The following is a 20,693-nucleotide window of genomic DNA, read 5'->3' on the forward strand; positions in this document are numbered from 1 at the left end:
TTTAGCCTTCAGGACTAAAGTGCTCCTGGACAGCAACACCCTCAAAAGCTAAGCTGATTTATCCAGGGATTTGGTGTCCCTCCTTGCTGATGGTTAAGAGAAAGCATGTGTATGTGTGTGAATGGAGAGGAATCCCTCATCCTTCACCCGGCTTTCGGAGAGAGATTGCAGCCCAGGCCCAAGGGGAAGGGGAGAGGGGCTGGAGTATTGTTCAGGCCCCATGTATGTGACATTCTTTCACCATGTTGATGCCAGCTGTGCAACAGGCCCCTGCCACCAAGATAAGGAGGAGAGGGGACCTCCCTGTTGAGGTCCTGCCTCTGCTGGGTAACAGCCAGATAAACTGGAGTGCTCTGCTTCTCCATCTCAAGCTGATTCAGGGTGCAAGACAGCAGCTAGCGGGCTCCCTCCTTCCATGTGGCTTTGATCCCAGATCTTCACTGGAAGAACAGGGGGAAGATGAAAGGCAATTTCCTTTTGTGCTCATGGCGATAATTCAGAGAATTCCCCTTGTTTACTCTGAACCGTTAACAATCCGTCAAAAATTACCTCTGAGATTGTAATTAAAGAAACCTGCGGGGAGGGGTGGGGGAGAGGAGACAGACAGTAGAGTGAGAGCTCCACCTCTAAGTCATGATTGGCTAGAATGGGCTGTCAGCCCCACACCTCCCCTCCAGAATTCCTGTCCTGAGCCTACTGGAGTCACACACCAGTGCAGGGGCCCAGGGACACAGCAAATAAGGGGTGCAGAACAGCAAGACCGGCGCTCCCCGTTACATCTAGCTATGGGAAAATGAGCTGTTGCACGCTGGTTACATGTGAACCAACATGGCCACATACCTCAGCAGGAGCCCACAGGAAACGAGTTCATATCAGCTCCTGAAAGAGCAGCAAAACTTAAAAAATAATTAACCTTTCCCCACACACACCCCGTCATGGCTCTGGGAGGAACTGTACGTGTACATGCACACACACATTCTCTCTCTCTCATTTCAGGATTCCTCTCCCTTACAAGCCAATGCCTGAGCTCAGAGCTCTGTGCTTGATGGTAGGTGTGGAGCAGAGTTTGTAGGAAATTTCTCCTCAGTGTTCTAATGATTCCCAAGGGAGAACTAAAGGGTAACTTGCTTTGCAGCAGATGACAGGAGGGGATGTTGGGTTATATAATTATTTAGGGGGCGAGAGCTATGGGCAGGGAGTCGCAGGAGAGGTAGGAATTTCCTACCTTGCACCAGCAGTGCTGAGGCTGTATCCCGCTCACTTTACTCCCATGCACAGTTCTATTGCAGACAGTAGAACCGCTCCCATCAGACAGGCCCGCAGGGTTCAACCCTGGGATTTTCTCAGCGTAAGCTTCTAACTGGAATAAAGCGGTGTCCTTTTTTCACCTTCACCTGTTGTTTGGTTTTCCTTGGGCTGGAGCTCAGCGCTTGGTTAATCAGAGCAGGGGACCTGCAAAGCCTTGAACTCAGGCAAGGTAGGAAGAGAAATCAGTCTGCAGCTCTCCTGTTTTCAAAATGTAAAACTGCAGGTGTGTGCATTAGCAGGGCCTGGCCAGTCACCGCTGGGGATGATACACAGCTGAAATGCAGGAGTCTGTTTTAATGCGGCCTGACCTAGCTGAATCACTTCTACAAACACAGGCCAAGTTTCCGCACTCACCATTGGGGGATGTAAAGTTAGTTCTAGCGCAGCAGAGGCGTGCCTGATACTGACCAGACCTGACAGGGCCCTGGCTCTGTACTGCACACAAACTAGCGCCCTGCACCTGCTAACACTTATATTGTGGAACTCCAGGAGGCAGTGGAGGGGCTTGAAGGTAAAAATGTATGAGAGTCTGCAGGATCAGCACAAGGGCTGGTGACTGGGTCTCCACCCGTTCTTTGAAACCACGCATTGTAGCTCTGACAAAACGCAGATAGCTCAGGCAGTGCCATGGGCGGGCAGCCTACTCCCCCACCCCACATCTGTGCCCCGTGGAAGAGCTGCTCACACTCAGCGGAGTTCTCGCTCCAGGATTTCTATGGTGGTCATAGGACTTATGTACCATTTCACCATCCCGTCCTTTAGCCAGTCGCCTGGGTCCCACTGAGCACAATCTAGATTGCTCTATGGTGCTGTACCACCACTGCAGAGGCCACATCACTATGAGCACTGGCACCACTCACTAGAGCAGAAGCTGGAATGAGATCCAGGTTCTCCAGAGGTGATAGCGCAGCCTGCGCTGGCACTAGATTTAGGAGCTGAAACTAAATCCCTGTGGCTGGGAATTAGTCATGTTCATCACGTGGGATTTGTAAGGGGATGAATGGCCTGGGATAACATTAGCAGAGAGTTACAGCTCAGGCAGCCAAACTCTCCAGCTGTTGCCCCACCACTAGTCCCAGAGTAGAATGGACACGTCCCAGCAGTCCTACAGGAACTAGCTTTGGGACCAGCTGTTCGATGATCTGGAATTCCGTACAGCCAGCCTTTTCACTTGCTTCTGTAACTGCCACTGGGTAAAGATGGAGGTCTGTGTGTCCCTCCTGCCATCCCATGCTTTGGAGAAACACAGGCAGGATGGTCCATTGCCTCCTGCCCTATTCAGCCTAGCCCCAGACCATCCAGCCAGGCATGTGGTGTAGACAGAGTAGGATCATTGCTAGAGTCTGAATCCAGCATTTGCTGGAGCAATGGCACATCAAGTTTGGAATCCGGCCTCTGCTCTGGTACAGTATCCAATCCAGGCAGCTTCGGGCAGGGAAGTGAAAGGGTACTGCCTGCAGAGGCCAGAGTGAGAGAGGCTCCATGATGCTGGAGAGAAGCCATGAGCACAGGGAGGGTGGGGGGATCCTGGACACATCAGAATACTCTGACCTAAACACAAAGCTCTCCAGAGTAGTGAGGAAATTGAGGCAGGGAAACATGTACAGATATAGTCCCCTGAAGAGGTGACCTGTAAGCGCAGGACTATAGGGGAACCTGAGCGATCAGCACTCATCCCAGGGGTTAGGGAGTTGAACCACAGGGTATCAGCACTCGGGGAGGGGGGTGCTAGACAAAGTATCTGCACTCCAAAGTATCTGCACTGTTGAGAGGCTCCAAGCCAGGGCCTGTGCCTGAACCCTGTAGAGAGTCTGCAGATTTAAAGCGCTCAAGGTGGGCCCCAAACACAGGCGCCTAGAGAGAGTCCACCCAGGGGGAGCCCCACCTGGGCTGAGTGTGACAGAACATATGATAAATCACTCTAAGATCAGCAGCTGTATCCTCCCTGTACTGTCGTATGGCTGCGAAACATGGACCCAGCCCTGCTCAGACTGGGCAAAGCTGGAGACTTGCCACACAAAATGCCAGTCGTATATTGGGCATAAAGTGGAATGACTTCATCTGTAATACAGATGTTTATAGTTGCTCTGGTCTACAGATTACTGGGGCCATCGTCCGCAGATGGCACCTTATGCTTTTTGGACAAATTGCGGGAATGGCACCAGACGTTCCAGCGAATGTCATTCTCGGGCAGCTTGTAATATCCAAGATAAAATGCCACCAAGCGAGGGGTGGCGGCGGCCCAGAGGCAGCCGCCCTATTACATGGGTTCATGAAGTCTGTTCCGATGTTGGACTCTTGAGCCGTCAATTCCTTGCGGCTGCGCAGGAACAGACCATATGGCGAACGATCACTACGGCCGACTGTTCGGCTAAGCATTGAAGCAGCAGCATCACCCGGGGGAAGTGGAAGTCCTACTTCAGCTGCCTTGTCTCCATTCTCCTCCCTGGGCAGGGCTCCCCACCTCAACTACTGTCCGTTTTCAGCATGATAGAAGATTAACAGCGATTAAGGTCTGTGCTGTAGCAAGCGGTGGTGAAGGCAGGGATGTTCCAAGGGGGGCTGAAGGAGGCAGTTGCCCAAGTCCCACTGGAACTCCTCTGAAAATCCCAGCCTGACCTATTGATGAATTTTCTGGAGAAGGCAGTGTGAGCTGTAAAATGGCAACGCTTGCAGAGGCCCCAATATCCTGTAGGTTAGTCAAGGCCAGAAAGGAGCAGGACAGACTTTGAAGGATTCTGCATGTGTGCCCACTCCCCTTCCCAGGAAAGGCAAGGGCTTGGGGTTCTTATAAGTGCCACAGGCAAGTCCTCTTATGGGGTTAAACTTTTCCAGGGCTGTAGCGGGACTGAGGATTTTTGTTTTTGATGATTTGCAGAAGGCAAAAGCTGACCACGAGCTATAGGTCAGTAGGAGTTGAGCAGGTGAGCCCATGTCAGGAGCTGAGGTATTTCTATCCTCCAGTATAGCCAGGTGTGAATGAAACCAGTCCAATAAAAAATATTACCTCTCCCACCTTCTCTCTCTAACTCCCCTTTCTGTGGCTTGCACAGGCCTCAACCCTACAAAGACTGAGGCAGACGCTTAATTGTATGTGCTGTGAGCCTATTGGGAACTATTAAACACAGGCACTACTCAACCCTGTAAAGTACCTGCCTAGTTCTTTTCAGGGTCAGAGCCAGTGTCTGAAATGTGGATTGTAGGATCTGGATAGTGGGACAAAAGTCACAGCTGTGGGCAGGCTGTTGGAATTCTTGTGCCTTACTGTGCTCCTAAAGCAGTCTCCTACCCCAAGGACCAGCCTTCCAGCCTAGTCTTTAGTGAGTATTCACACAAGCAACTTTCATTCTCCAGGAAAGAGAATTACAGCACTTTTCTAGATTAACCCTTCAAGCCCCTGTGGTCAGCTGACCCAGCAGGTTCATTTTAGCTCAGCTTCTATGGGAGCACAGGTACAGGGCAAGAAACATGGCTAGAAATGGACCTACAGGGTTGCACTTACCAGATCTCCTAATTGATGTAACCACAATTTGGGTACTGTGGTTACAAAAGATATAATACATCTCCAGTCAAACAAGTTGGATGCAATTGTGCCTCATGCTCCACCAGCCAAAGTGCCAGCTACATTCTGATTTCCCAGAGCTTGGGTTTGGGATTAATGGGAGAAGCAGCAAGAGAGCAGGTGTAGCTTTCAGTCTGGGGGTGAAGAAGAGGGAGATGGTGAGGAATGAAGGCTACAGAGATGTGCTCACCCCATTTATTAAAGAGCAGCAAAACACACTCCAGCCCTGACGAGAGGAGTGAGTTATAAAGGCTGTGTTGGGTGATGTACAGATTCACTAAGTGGACTGGCTGATTCCTGAAGAGCAAGTGTCTCAGGCAATGCCTTCACGCTCACTTGTTTCTAAGATCAGTGTGAATTTCAGATAATCGCTTCAGACAATGCAGCCCACACATCAAAACAGCTCGTCTCCAACCCCTCCCTCCTGTTTAAAGTTACCCTGGTGCCTGTGAAACTTGGTAGGGGGAGGGAACCCTCTCCGCACATAACAGACAGAGGCAAGGGCTAGCTTTCCTTTCTCAAACCCCTGCTAACACACCGTACCCCCATCCTGGCAGGAGGGCCAAGTTCAATCGTCACAGGCTGTCCAGTCCTTGCTGAGAAGGATGCAGTCCCATGTCCAGCAGCTCCACCACATTCACATCACAGGGCTCCAGGTTTTCCTCTAAAATTTTTGTATTTATTGAATAGAAATGTATGCAAATATAAAGTGAATCCCCATATGCCGACGCTGACTATACAGACCCAATACACACTGTACATACTGTACAGAAAAAGCATTAGTACTTTCTGAGCAAATCAGCTGTTCGCTGCCCTGGGCAAAGCAACCTGGGCAGAGGACCATACTGCCACCTGGCGGAGAAGGAGAACATTACACCAACATACTTCTAGGCACAGGTATCAGGCTGCAGACTTCCAGTCGGTGACCACCTTCCAGTGAGAAAGTCTCTCTCATGCAGGAGCAGAGCATCCAGCAAGATCCACTGTGTTGGAGTAAGGGAATAATTGCAGGGATATTCCACAGCTTGCAAGTGCTATAGGGGATCAAAGTAAGACTTGTAACCCCTCCTCCCAGTCTTCACCCACGGTGCCCAGCGCTGAGGGACAGAGCTGCAGGCCGTGCGTATGCACGTCGGCTCAGACACACGGCTACAGTCCTTTTCTGTATGTGCAGGGAGGAGGGGTGAGGAGACAGGCCTTGACTTGCGACTCCTTCAGCCCAGCAAAGATCTTCCCCATGCCAGCCTGAATGCACCAGATTGGGACCCCGGGGGCAGCTGGCTCACCATTAAAGGAGCCTCAGCAGATGACTGTTTACCCCACTAAGAGAATGTGGTTGGGGGAAGGGTGGGCAGTTCACCCCCATCGTCCACTTAGGCTCCCGAGTAATCAGCTCATTGTAAGAGGTTCTGCTGCCACCTTCAGAGTGACGGGCCACAGGCAGCGAGAGCTCCACTTTCCAGCCCCGTCTCAAGGACGGCAAGCACAGTCCTGCCTCCTCCTGCAGTGAGGGGCAGGGAGTGTCATGTCGTAGAGATGCCTGGCCCAGACAGAAAAGCACCCTGCGGTTTGGAAAGCCGAGTGCTGCTGAATGTCCCTGCAGTAGCCTCTCTCCTCAAAGCCCAGCGAGGTCCTTCCCATCCCTAACTGTCTCCCCATGTGAGCCAGGTGCCCAGCTCTGTGCCCATCCTCCCTTCCTAGTCTGTTCATGCTGGGGCCTGCAGCTCCCGATGCTGAGAGGTCCTCTGTCCCTGGTGGCCCACGGCGACTCCTGGCTCTGCAGGGCAGGTCTGCCCTGCAATAGGACACCCCCAACTGGCCCATGGCAGCTAACTCAGGATTGTGGGGGTTATAAAATTGCAGTGTTGACGTTTAGGCTCAGGCTGGAGCCTGGGCTCTGGGACCCTCCCCCGTCATGGGGTCTCAGAGCCTGGGCTCCAGCACGAGCCTGAATATAGACCATGAGCCCGCGTCAGCTGACATGGACCAACGGCAGGTGTTTTATTGCAATGTAGACATACCCGCCGAGCTTCCCAATGTTCATGGAGCAAACGTGTGCGGGAAAGGAGGCTAAGGAACAGTTCCCCCTTCACGCACCCATCCTGGGCAGGAGTGCAGCCCGTCCGGTGGCAGAGGGTGATCAGGGGGCATCAGAACTGGTGTGACCAGAGAGCCAGCGAGCTAGCAGCCAGGGAGCAAATCAGTTCTGCTCAGCGGAGTGGCAGCCAGGCCAGTGCTGGCGCAGTGCAAGGCACAGCAGTCTCCTGGCAGAGGTGGCAGCTCTCATTCAGCTGGGTGGGTAACACGTCGAGCTCCTTCTGGGAGGAGAGGGGAATCCCACTGCCCCAGCAGTCCTCATGCCCTGAATCCCCCTTTCTCAGGGCAGAGGAGCACTGTCTGACTCCAGAGACGCAGCGTGGGGGAGGGACCATCTCCTGGATTCCATGGCCCTCCATGCTGCCATGCAGGGAACTTCACTGCTGCACTTTCTTCTTGCTTTTCTGCTTCCATATTTTGGACCAGCGGAACTTGCTTTTCCTCTTGTTGGGTTCCTGGCTCTCAGGAGACGCATCTGTGGGAGAAGAGAGAGCACAGAGCATGAGTTCCCGGTCCTTACCGCAGCAGAGAGCTGGTCGGTTACAAGAGAGAGAGCCCTTACCCAGCTTCCGGAGCATCTCTGCCAGCATCTGATCCTCCTCTAGCTCCCTGGGAAGGAAGAGGACTGTGTTAGAGACGGGCACCAGGAACGCGCTGAGCCAGCACCTTGCGCTCCCAGCAGGACAGGGAAAACTCCACAGCAAGCCACCGAGGGCTGCTCTGCTGCTCTGCCCTGCCACTGTAGGCCAGGGGTGACACCCCCAGATGAGTGCCCTCGCATGCCCCCAAGGGTATGTGCCGCACTGCCACCCAGCCTGACAGGGGGCGACACCCTAGTAGGCAGCAGTGAGCAGACAGAAAAGGGCAGTCCTGTAATTGTCCGGGTCCCAGCATGTCCATGAGCTCTGGGTGGCAGAGGAAGCTGGTAACACGTGCCGGAGGGCCCCTTGGCCAAGCCAGGGAAGGGTGGAGAGCAGACAGGGCCTCCAGTCTGCATGTGGAGCTCAGCACTAGGGCAGTAGGAGATGTGGCCGCACAGGAGCGTACACAGAAATATTAAAGCCAGCAAGACAAGCACCAGATTAACCTCTCAGCCCTTCCCCTGTGCAGGAGAGGGGTGCGCTCCAGGCAGAGGGCCATGCAGAACGCCAATGCTTCGCAGCCAACCACCAGCCACAGGGGAATGGGGAGGTGGTAGGGCCTGCATAAAGGAGCTCCTCCACGCAGAGCAGGGCTCCCGTCAGCTCCAGCGTCTGCCCACAATCCAGCCTCCATCAGGCACCCACTAGAGGGTTGCTCAGAAAGCTCAAGGGAGACGCTCTTCCTCCCCCAGAACAGCCCCTTCCCCAGAATATTCAGTTTCTTTCCAACTCCACCACAGCACTGCCCAAAACCACTCTGGACTTGCCAAAGCAAAAACATCCAGCAACAGTATTTTAACCTGTCACTCTAGAGTTCCAAAGAAAGCCCCCTCTGCCCCAGCCAGATGGTTGGGGGCTGAGGCCAGGGTGTTTGAACCCTCTTTACCCCCTCCCCCCGAGAAATCTTCTCCCTGACCAAAACCCTGCCCTCTCTGTAGCCCAGAGATGGAGGTGCCCCAGTTATTAACACACCCCACCAGCAGCCCTTTGAACCTGCACCCACACAAAGGGGTCAGGATCCTGCAGCTCCCACTCAGGTGCTGCCCAGCCTGGGAGGGGGATGCAAGCAAGGGTGGGGGTTAGATCATCCTGGCTCGTCTCATTCTGGGGTGGAAGTCTCTGTAGAAGAGACTCGTGGCCCGTCATCCAGCGATGTAAATTACAGATCAACGCAAGACAACTGTGTGAGAGTTACAGGGTCTGGCTCCACCCAGGGCTCCTGGGGAGAGTTGCCAAGTGAGATGTGGGGGCTTCTCTCAGTAGAGATGGGGCACAAATCAAAACCTCAAACCCACCCCGCCATGTCCCTCCCCAGCTCTCAAGCTAAACTTTATAGCATGGGCCATGTTCTTCACTCACTATAGTAAATGGGGGATTCCCAGGCTCATGCCCCGGACAGGCTTCCCAACAGCTCAGCTCCCTATCCCATCCTCGGCTCTGCTGCTCCCATCCCTCGCTATCAACGGCTTCTGGCATCCGTTCTGTTCCCTGCCCCATGCCTTCCCCCTCCTGTGCCACACCGGAAAGGGACACGGCAGAGAGGGAACCACGCACCCTCAAACCCGACACTTTCTCACCTTCCGAATCTATTTGCCAGGGAACAAGGAGCGCTGGGATACAAGCAGCCTCCATCTCGCCTTCTCCTCCCCGCACCGCCCCGGGGTCCCGTACCTGAGTCTGTCCTCGTCCAAGCATTCCACGATATCATTTCGGTCATTGACGGTGTTCACGTACGAGTCCAGCAGCTCCTTCTCCCGCTTCTTCTCCATGTAGGTCTTCTGCTCCTCTGGGCAACACAAGGGGAATGAGTCACAGCAACGCTACTCTGGCTCTGCCCACTCAGCGAGCGCTACGTTACCAGACACCCTGCCTCTGTGCTGCAAGCAAGACACAGGCCTACCTACAAAAGCAATAGGTTCCTCACAACTCCCCTGATCACTCCCCCCCAGAGGCACTGCTCTCCCCCTCGGGCTTGGTAGGTGGAGGAGTGGACGGGGGACATGACAGCCTTCTGCAGAGTGGAATCCCAGCAAGATGCAGAGACAGGGCTGCTCACATGGGGGATGGCAACCTTGCTTACCTGGTTTGTTCATTAGGCGCCGCAGCTCACTCTCGATATTCCACTGCTTCTCCTCCAGCTTCTGCTGTTTCGATCTGTGAGATCCCAGAGAGGCAATAGGTGATTCTCCCGCCTCACCCCGAAGCAGGACACTCACGTTGCTTTGGAGCTGGGACTGGGAGGCTGCTCTAAGCTACCCAGCAGAACTCAGGAGAGGAACCCAGCCAGGGCGAGAGGGCTCCTGGGCTGCCCCATGTCACTCAGATAAGCGCTTTCTCTCCTGACACCCAGACATGGGGCTAGAGGGAGCCATCAACCTTCCCCACCTGTGAGCAAGCTATGGTACTGATTGCTTCTACTGTAGCAATGCCCCATTAGCTAGTACCCCCAGCTGCTGGCAGATATACCAAAGATTCCTTCAAGCTTTACTTGTCCCTCCCCCTCACCCAGTAAATCTGACTCCCATTCTCCAGCCCGTCAGGGGTCAGCTCACTGTTTACGGACAGGGCAGACTGCCCGGCTTTCTGGTTGTACTCACTTGTACATCAGCTCTGACTCCAGTCTCAACAGCAGCTGTTTCTCGTGGATCAGTTTGAACCAATCCGCCATGAGAGCATCCTCTGAATCATCTGCAGACAAGACGAACAATACGTCCACTCACAATGCACTGACTACAAGAGCTGTCAGTGACTGTCCAAACAGGACAGCTCCTACACTCATCAAAAGTAGCTGCAGATAGTTGGCTATGTATTGTTCCCATCACAGATTGCTCCTGTACTCAGGCTATGGACAGCGAGCATCACGGGCAGATGCACGTAACCTGGCCAAGGACTCTCCTCATAGGCTGCCCATGCAATCTGCTCTTCTGTGCCAACCTGAACAAGCTTATCAAGTATTCGGACAACAGGGATGGCCCTGGGCAAAGTCCATGACAGACAGTCCAGTCTGGATTCCCTAAAACAGGTCAGGAGCAGCCTTTCAGTTCCTGAATTCACTGACCCTCAATCACTTGGCAATAGAGCAGCGAGTTCCTGGAACAGTGTGTCAGGAAATGGATAGAGCCATCTGGGAAGTTCTTCAGCCCAGGATTTTATCTGGCCTCATATCTAAGCCATCTCAAGGGTCCAACACACTGTGTGAGCTCCTAGGATCAAAGTCACCAGCCCAAATGAGTTTGTAGACGGGACACTGACCATGGGACTCTACACTCATCCCTTCTGACTCTAGTTGAGATGGTCCCTGTGGCCTCCCTTACCTTCCTCACAGTCACGCAGATGCTTCTCCATATCAACTCCCTTGAGCTCCAGCTCATCCAGCTGCTTTTCGATCTCTCGCACCTTCTCCTGGATTTCTTCCTCAGGGATGTAGTCTTCTTGGAGCTGAAGGACAAAGTCACAGAAGGCTAGAAATGAATACTACCTGCTTCCAACATGCCACCCATTAGCCTGGGTGGAGCTGGGAAACAACAAAAGGAGATGGGCTGGAATGGACCATCTCTCCATGGGACCACATCCTGGAGGCACCAAAGTCAGAGAAGATGTGGAGCTGGTAATTCACAACACAATGGGCCCTGCTAGGAAGTCACATAGATCGGCATGGCACAGCCATCACCAGAGACAACATCTACCAGCCGTGGTGCAACCCCTCCCTGTCATCTGTAACCCGGCCGGTGAGAGAAGATCTCAGCCATAAGATCAGCAGTGAGAAGGAAGGTGCCCCAGACTGAACAGAACCGTAAGTGCGGTCTCTGGGAAAGGATCATTATGATAGTCTTGTTTTGCCACTCAAGCCGTACCTTGGTCAGGGATGCCACTTCATCGCTCACAAGGTTCTGGAAGATTTTTGGAGCTGGCGGTTTAACTAGAAATTAAAAAACACACACCCATGATATCATCTCTGTAGAGGAGTCACTAGGCGATTAGAGAGCGACAGACACCAGGTAGGTGAGAGAATACCTTTTATTGGACTCACTTGTGTCCGTCCAATAAAAGATATTAACTCTGCTATCTTTTGTCTCTTATCCTGGGACCAACACAGCTACAGCAATGCTGCAAACAGCTATAGACGATCAGAGACGGGAGCAGATCCAATTCCATCCAACAGAGGGCAGTGACGACACACACACTTTAGCAAGAAGCCACTTGTTGTACTGTCCTGGCTGTTGTCCCTACTGGGGTCATCCGTTTCTCTACACTGGAATCCACGAGCCCCCTACTAATTCCCTGCTCTCAGTCCGTCAGATCATCCTACACTGCAGCACGCTCCCTTGGTAGCCAGTAGACACCCAGTCATCTGGAGCTAAACCTGACGTGGTTCTGAAGGGGCCCAGGACAGCCCTGGCCCAGGACTTTATAAAAGCGCTGTCCTGGAATGACTGCGAAGTTCAGTTCTAAGCAAAACCAAAACAGATTTTCCCTCAGACTTGGAGCCCCCAGAATATTTATAGTGACAAAGAATTAACAAAGGGCTGGTCAGAAATATTGGACTCTTGCCACGGGGGATCTCTGCCGCTCAAGTGCCACTGTAAACATCTTACTGGTGTTTAACAAAGAAAGCCAAGCTCAGACCAGCGCACGCACAAGGAGGGTGCAACAGAGACCAGGACGGGAGAGAGGGCCCCGTGGTTAGGGCATTAAGCTGGTCGTCAGGAGACCTAGGTTCCATTCATTGCATGACCTCGGACAAGTCATCTGGCTGCGTTTACACAGCAAGACACTCACAGCAGCAAGTCTCAAAGCCTGGATCTACAGACTCGGGCCCTCTCCCTCCCTCCACCCCCAAACCACTCCCCTCCCTGGGCTTCAGGGCCTAGGCACCAGCCAGAGCCTGAACATCTACACAGCTATTTGTAGCACAAGCCCAAGTCTATAGACCTGGCTCTGACACTCCTCCACAATGGGGATGGAGGGGAGGGGGTTTGCAGGAACACATGAGACCAGGAAGCATAGAATATCAGGATTGGAAGGGACCTCACGAGGTCATCTAGTCCAACCCCCTGCTCCTTAGAAATGCGTGTGCTGCTAAAAATCCAACCGTGGAGAGAAGACAGCTAACCAAAACACCCGCCTGTCTGTAGGGAATTGAATGGCAGGCACCGTTCTGTGGCGGGTGGGTGAGACTGGCTCTCCGAGCTATCGTCACAGTCAGCACAACAGAGTAGGAAAGGATGCCCTGTACTGCTGGGAGCTCACGTTGTATGCTGATAGCTCGCTAGCCCAGTTTTGACTTGCCATGTCTCCCCCTGCTTGTTCCAGGAAAGGGCATTAGTCATCCTAACTTGTTTGTGATTGATTAGTTACCGTCTCCACCCACACACACCATGGTGCTGGGAGACATCTAAATACCTAACCAGACAGCGCATGCACAAGCGGGTGGAAAAACCATCATGGCCACGAGCGGGGGAGGAGTGCGAGATTGGCAAATGCACAAGGAGACCGACGGAAGCGACACAATAAAATAGCCGAGGGGAGCCCCCAAGAGCAGCCACAGACCCCGTTACTGGAGCCTCAAACACACAGGCCTGAGACCACAAGCTAGGGAGGAGCTTGAGGGCAGCTCTCAGCCAAGCCGACCCTCAGCGTCGTGGGTTTCCTGGTTCTACTGCTTCTTCGGAGTCAGGGTGGAAGGAGGCGGTAACTGACCCTCTACTGTCTTTGCACCACTGCTCACCCTGGAGCAGCATTCGGACACGGCCTCGCATCAGGCGGTCTTCCCTTCTGGGCCTAGCCGGCCTGGCCCCATGCACTGCCTGGCCCTCAACCCTTAATGAAGGTTCCTCCTGTGGGGAATGTCCTGCCCTGGGCAGCCTCACAGCGGTGTGCCACAAATGAGGTGACCTAGCTTAGCGAGAAAAACATCTCCCAACCACCCCCTTTGTGCAGCCTCTGCAGTGCCTCACATTAGGGTGGAGAGCACCACAAAATCACCTCTGCCTACAGGCGGCACAAGGCGCTTGGAGCCAGAGGAGCCAGTGCATTGCAGCAGGTTGCAGGAAGACACAGCATCCGGTTAGCTCAGCTAGCTAATAGTACTGTACACACTTGAGGCAAAACTTGCATCCCAGAATCCCAAAGCACATTCATTCAGGGTCACAATCTGACTGTGATGCAAGGTTTATGTCCGTGTTACAGACAGGGAGACTGAGGCACAGCAAAGTTAAATGACTGCCCATAGAGAGTTAGTAGCAACGCTGGAAACAGAACGCAGGAATTCTGACTCGTAGCCCCGTGTTCTAATCATTAGAGACAACATTACGTACAACAAAGGAGCTAGTATTATCTAGTATCAACCACAGAATGGATACCTATAATACTGGGATAGACAGACAAGGTTAATGAAGGGGTAATAAAGTTAGCATCTGAGACCAGTCCGCTCTCTCTGCATTGAGCGATTTGGAAGCTCTAAAGGGACTCTTAATCTAGCCTCTAGAAAGGAGGTTTAAACTTCTTCCCTAATTCATAGCTCAGAACAATGGAAAAGGAGCGTGGCAGGTGGTGATACAGGAAAATGCCACCTGCCTTTTTGAAAGGACAATACAGAAACTGGCCGGAGCAGAGGCCTGTAGTTTGGCCTATGCCATGCCATCTCAGATGGGTCAGTAAGCTATTGAAAGGCAGCAATTCATCATCGGAGTCTCCGTAAGCTCAGGAGAAGCAGCACGGCCAGTTCAGGTTATTGGGCTGAATGGGAGGGCTTTAGTGGCCTGTGATGCGCAGAAGGTCAGACTAGATGATCTGATCGTCCCTTCTGGCTTTAACCTCTGCGTCGGAAATGCACCGTATAGGTAAGTGAGGAATGGGTTTGAAAAGTGGGAGTAGCAGCCACAACGGTGTGTCTGGACATGAAAGCTGAACCAGGTGAGCCCGTCTACACTGAACAAGAACAGTATGTTAAACAGGTGCTAGCAAACATATGTTAAAATCCTAACGAAGACTAGGCAGTTGTAGTTATAATGCATGATAGCTAGCGAGGTCAACCCTTGAGCCAGGGCTTCTCTCAACCAGCTACCACATGCTAAAGGATTCAAACACTTCAGCTGGCTTGTGTTCCCTAACACATTAGAGACATGGCATTTTTCCTAGCGAAGACAAGGCTAGGGAGGCAGGCTTGACAGCAGAGATCTCTGGATACAGCAGGGAATCAATATCTCACCTGCAAGTGCTACCGACAGGCTGCCTAGAGCATGGTTAGAGGAGAAAACAACATTCTTAAGAAGGCATCTTACCTGGAGAAGACACCCGCTTTGACTGGTCTGACTCCTTCTCCTTCGCAGGGACGAAGGGCTCTCCCCATTTCAGCCAGTCACTGCAAAGATCCTTGTCAGGGATCAGTTTCTTCTTTTGAGGCAGCGCAGCAGATGGAGCTACATTAAAAAGCACAGACCCAGTTCTGGGTGTGAAATGCACCAGGCTTCAACCCTCACCCAGCAAAATGAGCCAGTCACCGTCAATCCCCACCTCTAACCTCCAACTAAATCCTTCCTGGTAACCCCCTCCTCTGCTCTTAGCTCTAATGCCATCCCAGATCAACAGCAATACTGGATACACGCCTCACAATCTGAAGAGCTACAGACCCCTGAACGACCCTCCATCTAGTTTCCATGATGCATACAGTTCTGCAATTGAACTTTTCTCCCCGATAGCTGGATCCCCACAAAGCAGTGTCAGCGCTGGGCTCCTCTGCGATGCACACCCAGTGTTTGCTTCGGAATAATGGTTGATGTAATAATGTCCCAGACCCAGATGCCACACTGACGGGCATGTCGACAAAATCACCAGACAAATGTAGCTCACTGCAAGGTCAGAAATGCCACACACACTCAGGTATTTGAACCTGGTACTGTAGGGTTCTTGCTTGAAAACAGTGAGAGATTATATTTAAACCCCAACTCCTAATCTCACCATCAGTTCCCATCCCCCATAATGCTGAGCCATAAAAACCCATTGGAAACCTCAGCCTTCATTCACTTCAACCCCAATACTGAACTCTGATCCTGGCAAGGCCAGGGAAAGAACCCAGTCTGGGAGTTAGAGTAATGTTCCAAAAATTCAAAATCTGATGTTTTCTAGGCCCCAGGACCTGCCAATTACTTACAGTGATTTGCACTTTATGTATTTATTTTTTTCACAAAAAAGTTCCGGACAGGCTTGTACAGCCTACGCTGAAGCCTGTACCACCTTGTTTGCGCTGATATGTTGAAGCCATGCTAGCTAGACAAAAGCTAGTGCGAGTACAATCACGTCTTCAATTGCAATCAAGACAAACCCACAAGGTCACTGGCAGCAAGCGTTCCTTTTTCTAGCCCACCCCAGCGCACACTTCAAAACAGCATGACACATTCGTCAATAACATCTGAACACCCGCCCCCAACTAAGAAGCCAGATCTCTTGGCATGTGCAAAGGGTGGGGACAGAGATGGCAACTAATAATCACACACCAATTCAGATGACTAACACCCGTTCCTGGAACATGCAGGGGAAGACATGGCAAGTCAAAACTAGGCTAGCGAGCTATCGGCGTACGGCGTGAGCTCCCAGCAGTACGGGACACCTTTTCCTACTCCATTGTGCTGACTATGACGATAGCTAGGAGTCCTAGTCTCACCCACCAGCCACAGAACAGTGCCTGCCATTCAATTCAGCTACAGACGGGCGGGTGTTTTCGGTAGCTGTCTTCTCTTCACGGGTGGTGTTTTAGCAGCACACGCGTTTCTAAGGAGTCCATGACTCTTGGTCTCATGCTTTTCATGCATCCCTCCATTTTTTCAATCCCAGGGACAGCAAGATGGGGATCGGAAGAAACAAGTAACAGTGCAGCAGGGGAAAAGAAAGGGATGGATCCTGGCTCTTGAGGAATGAAGGGTACATCCCAGCAGAGTCCCAGAGAGTCTTCTTCAGAGCACGAGAGGATTCACTGTAAAATCCTGCCATGCCCCAGCTCCACGCACTGTCGTCTCTCACTAGTGCCATGGCTGCAGATAGTCAGGGCATTACAACCCCGGCTGCTAGGGCCAACATGAACATGATTCCAAAGTAAAGGCATAACCTCCACGAAAACAGATTAAAACCCACCGCCCACAGCAAAGACGCACCAGAGAAGCCATGGGACCATGAAGAGAAGACGACAGTGGCCAAGTGGCCTCATCATCCCACACATACAATTATACAACTAGACAGTAGCCAAAATCTTGCCTCCCACCCAGCCAGGAGCAAGAGAGAATACATGAAGACTGGCTCCTCTTCCTCAGTTGATGCTGGTCCTGCCAAATGAAAATTGAGACCCACCTAGCCTGGAGTGGAGGAGGGAAAACCCAGGAATGAATTCTTCCCTCGTATTTCTGGTATCCCACACTGACTGTGTCTCCAACCCATCATGCCACTGCCCTGGATGGCTGGAGAAATGGTGGGCAAAGTTCCCTCCGTACTAGGTTAATAACCCATCTTACCAGGGTCCTTATTTGCTGGTGTGGCAATGGATGAAGCAGACTTCTCCCCCCGTGCTGGGCTCAGGGCTATGTTGCTCGTCACCTTGGAGGTGTCCATCAATTTCTTAGGACCACCCTGGTTGGAGTCTCTGCAAGGGAGAAAGATATAACTTAGAAAGTCGTATATCTGCTGAGATTCGGTCCTCAGCAAAGCTCCTCACTCCATTGTCTGTCACCTTCCAACAGAATCAAGGCTCGGATCCCTCAAAGCAGTAAGATGAAAAATTCACCCATTCTAGGTGCAGTGAGTTGGAATGAGATCTCCTTCCCCTCAGCCTTGCCCGTAGAAACAAAAGCTAAGCAGCTCTTCCCACTGATTCTCTCACTTTGTCACAGTAAGGATTTAAATACGCAAGAGTTTAACGTCAGAGTTCAGCGGAGCTAAGACGTTCACCCACCCTCATACACTCACCACTGAAAACTGATGGCTCTGGGACACTCACTTGTTGGCCACTGGCTTCAATATGGATGGCCAGCCTGCTGGGTTCTCAGACTTATCTCCAGTGGTGCTCACTCCTCCTATTGGAAGAGAAACAGCAAGTAAAGAAACATACAATTGACCCAACCAGCTGATCTGCTACAATCCAGATCCCTCCCTTTGCAGACTCAGAATAAGGGAATTCCAAGCTCCTTGTGGATCTTAGGACATTATAACCTTGAGCTGGCTGCTGTGATGAGATGAGCCCAGGACAAGACCACATAGTTGGAGATTAACTTGGTGCTCTTGTTCCTACTCCGTTTTACACCAGCTGCCCAGGCCCCACAGATGAGAAATAACCTGTACAGCATATAGCACCTTTGATCCCAAAGGATCCCAAAGCACTTCAAAACCTATACAGAAACCTCTTCATCCATGCAGAAATGCAGCCATACAGGAGATTAATTGAGCAGCAGTTTAACAATCTACAGTAATGCAACACCAACCACTTAAAGCAGGATGTGAAAAGCATGGTATCCCACTTGAAACGTCAGGGGAAACTATAGGTAGGTGGCATATAATTACTCAGGATGAGGGTCAAAACTCTTCCAAAGAGAGACATACAATCATAAGGGGTCAGTATATCAATTTTATGTTTCATCCAGAGGACGACACATGCAGCAGAACTGGGCTTAAGACACCATGCTGAGTTGCTGGTTCAGTACTAACTCAGAAGACCTTCTAGATCCCAAAATCATCATAGGGGTTCCTGGGAGGTCTCCTGTGCCCAACTAACTTGTGAGATCTGACAAAATCAAAGCCTGTGTAGAAGGACAGCTGAGACACTTCAAACCCCAAGACTCGAATCCTCAATGAGAGAGGCTTCTCCACAGGCCTGCCTTGGAGAGACATCACAGCTACTGTTCTCCCAGGGCAGATGGATCCATGTTGTGCTAGCTGTCCCAGAGCTCAGACAATTGAGTGTGTGTTGGTGACTGGTACAGATGAAAGCGCCAGGCTTGGTGGTCCATTTATTGTCTAGATCTCAGAGACCAGAGCCCTGGAGCCACATTTCTGGTATGGGATGAAATTCACACCATGTGTAACATCATAACCTAGCCCCCAGAACCACGTAACAAGTCACTCTCACCTCTGGTGTCCTTCCAGTTAGGCTTACGCCCTGTGTCAGCAGGTCTGAGGGTGGCCGGGTCCTTCTCTCCATTCTGCATGGCAGCCCAAACTCCTAACTTTTTTTCTGGACTTTTGGGCGAAGATACCGGTCTCCATGCAGCATGCTCTGTTTTTTTCACATGGCCTGGTTTGTTGGCCTGTATTTTGTAATCAGGACTCTCCCTGGGGAAGACGATGGGAGAAATACTGTCAAAGCAAACAGGAAGAGTCTCGTGAGCCTTTACAGAGAAAGTCATCTTTAGTGGCCTCCATTCCAAAGATCTTCTGGAGGTCCTAACAACAGGCTGTCTATGTGCCCCACACAGTCAATGGAAAGAGACCTACTCTAGCTACTCCCATTGCTTCTCCCAGCCTCCCCTCCTTCACAAGAATAGATGCTTGAAAGACAGAGGTTCTTACCTGCTGGGCAGCGGGGAGCTACTGGAACTGATTCCTCCTGCTCTGTTTGTAGTGGCATTTGGTCCAGGAAGAACCTGCGTGAGATGTTGACGTGCTTTATCCTTCTCAGTGTTGCCTGAGTTTGCCCCATAAAAGCGTATGCCAGAGGTGGTATTACTAGCTGCCTGAGAGGGACGAGAAGGAAGGACTTGATCTTTAGTAGCCGGTGATTTGTCAGTCAAAGACTCTGAAGTACCCGCACTAGACTCGAAGAACTTCTTTCGGGCTTGCTGCAGTTTTGCTCCCGATGCTGTCCAAGAAGGTGAAGTGGTACCTTCACGGCAAACTGATTTACTCCCAACTGACGACGACCACAGAGTATTTGGGCTTTTGGGACCAGAGCTGGAATTGCTGCCAGCAGGTGACCTGGATGGCATGGTGGAACTGGGGGGATCGGAGGTGGAATTGGTTCCTTTGTTTAACTGACTTGATTTCACAAACGCCTTCTGGGGATCTCCTGAGGTTGTGGAGGTACTAGTAGGTTTCTTCTCTATGCTACATGGTCCAGAATTCCAGAGACTGGTTGGCTGCTGGTGGCTGGTACAGATGTAAGTACCAGGTTCGGTTCCAGGTTTGTAGGCCCCAGACAGTAGAGTGTTGGAACACTGTTTGCACCTATGGACAGTCGCAAAAAACCCAAACTATTAGGAAACGTTCTCCAGACAGTTGGGTGCCACCGAGATGAACTCAGCAGCCAACTGCAGGGACAACATTACAGCCAACACAGGGGAGACATGGACACACAGTCCTGGGAAGGGCCATCAGTGCAAGGAACTCCAGGTAAAAACCAGACTGCTGCCGAAGGGAGCAGTGTGCATGCCACGCTGCCCCCAGGTGCCACGCTGAAATACACACCCATAAACACCAATAAGAGTGACCCACTCAGATCTCTGCCTGTCTGAGAGGTGCTGATGACAGTGAGCCAGTGCAAAGGGCTTCCCCTAGACATGGATGGTTTTACCACGTCAGTGTCATAACCTAGGCCCCAAGAGGAGGCTGCCAGGAACATCTGAACAAGGAGCAGTGTACGGTCCCTGATGCTGCAAGTCAGGCATACCCCACCAAGCCGGCTCTGAAGAGCCTTTTTATTGTCCAAGCAGCAGACATCCTAGTCTCCAGAAGTTCACTGTAGGTGAAACACAGCAAGTCACCGAGGTTAACAGGCAGCTGGGCAAAGGGAAGAACTACACAGCAGCTATTCGAGGCTCGTCTGTCCAGAAAGAGGCCAGGCTGACCCTCTACGGGGCACGCACCCGTCTCCCCTCCCCTGGAACTCTACCTGAAGCAGTTCCTATGGTAGAGCTTTCCATCGACCAAGTGTCGCTGAACCAGGTGCACGTGACTCCCACAGATGGCACAGCTGCTGCTACGAAGATTACCACTGTCTGTCAGGACCCTTTTCTGGGGGGGAGAGAAAACAACAGCAGCAGCGACAGCCATCAGCCCAGTACGAAGCCGAAAACATACCAGACAGTCTTGTCTAAACCGGAACATTC

General features: G+C 51.9%; 1 protein-coding gene across 2 annotated transcripts in view; it reads right to left on the reverse strand.

Annotated features, from left to right (window-relative positions):
• Positions 1 to 5,533: 5,533 nt before the first annotated feature.
• The window catches only part of MICALL2 (MICAL like 2), a 44,032-nt gene continuing 28,872 nt past the window's right edge, over positions 5,534 to 20,693 (reverse strand). Inside the window, exons 5-17 of one of the 2 annotated variants that reach the window (XM_030578537.1) lie at positions 20,477 to 20,598; positions 19,159 to 19,812; positions 18,719 to 18,921; positions 17,594 to 17,669; positions 17,112 to 17,239; positions 14,892 to 15,029; positions 11,463 to 11,527; positions 10,923 to 11,046; positions 10,206 to 10,296; positions 9,689 to 9,762; positions 9,280 to 9,394; positions 7,530 to 7,576; positions 5,534 to 7,442 (exon numbers count right to left, since the gene is read on the reverse strand). In XM_030578537.1, the coding sequence (XP_030434397.1) occupies positions 7,345 to 7,442; positions 7,530 to 7,576; positions 9,280 to 9,394; positions 9,689 to 9,762; positions 10,206 to 10,296; positions 10,923 to 11,046; positions 11,463 to 11,527; positions 14,892 to 15,029; positions 17,112 to 17,239; positions 17,594 to 17,669; positions 18,719 to 18,921; positions 19,159 to 19,812; positions 20,477 to 20,598 (1,935 nt within the window). In that variant the 3' untranslated portion in view covers positions 5,534 to 7,344. Of the gene's footprint in view, positions 7,443 to 7,529; positions 7,577 to 9,279; positions 9,395 to 9,688; positions 9,763 to 10,205; positions 10,297 to 10,922; positions 11,047 to 11,462; positions 11,528 to 14,891; positions 15,030 to 17,111; positions 17,240 to 17,593; positions 17,670 to 18,718; positions 18,946 to 19,158; positions 19,813 to 20,476; positions 20,599 to 20,693 lie in introns of both variants that reach the window. The other variant, XM_030578536.1, reaches the window with a different exon arrangement.

This window comes from Gopherus evgoodei, chromosome 10 (genome assembly GCF_007399415.2).
Source record: "Gopherus evgoodei ecotype Sinaloan lineage chromosome 10, rGopEvg1_v1.p, whole genome shotgun sequence".
Taxonomy (NCBI): Eukaryota; Metazoa; Chordata; order Testudines; family Testudinidae; genus Gopherus; species Gopherus evgoodei.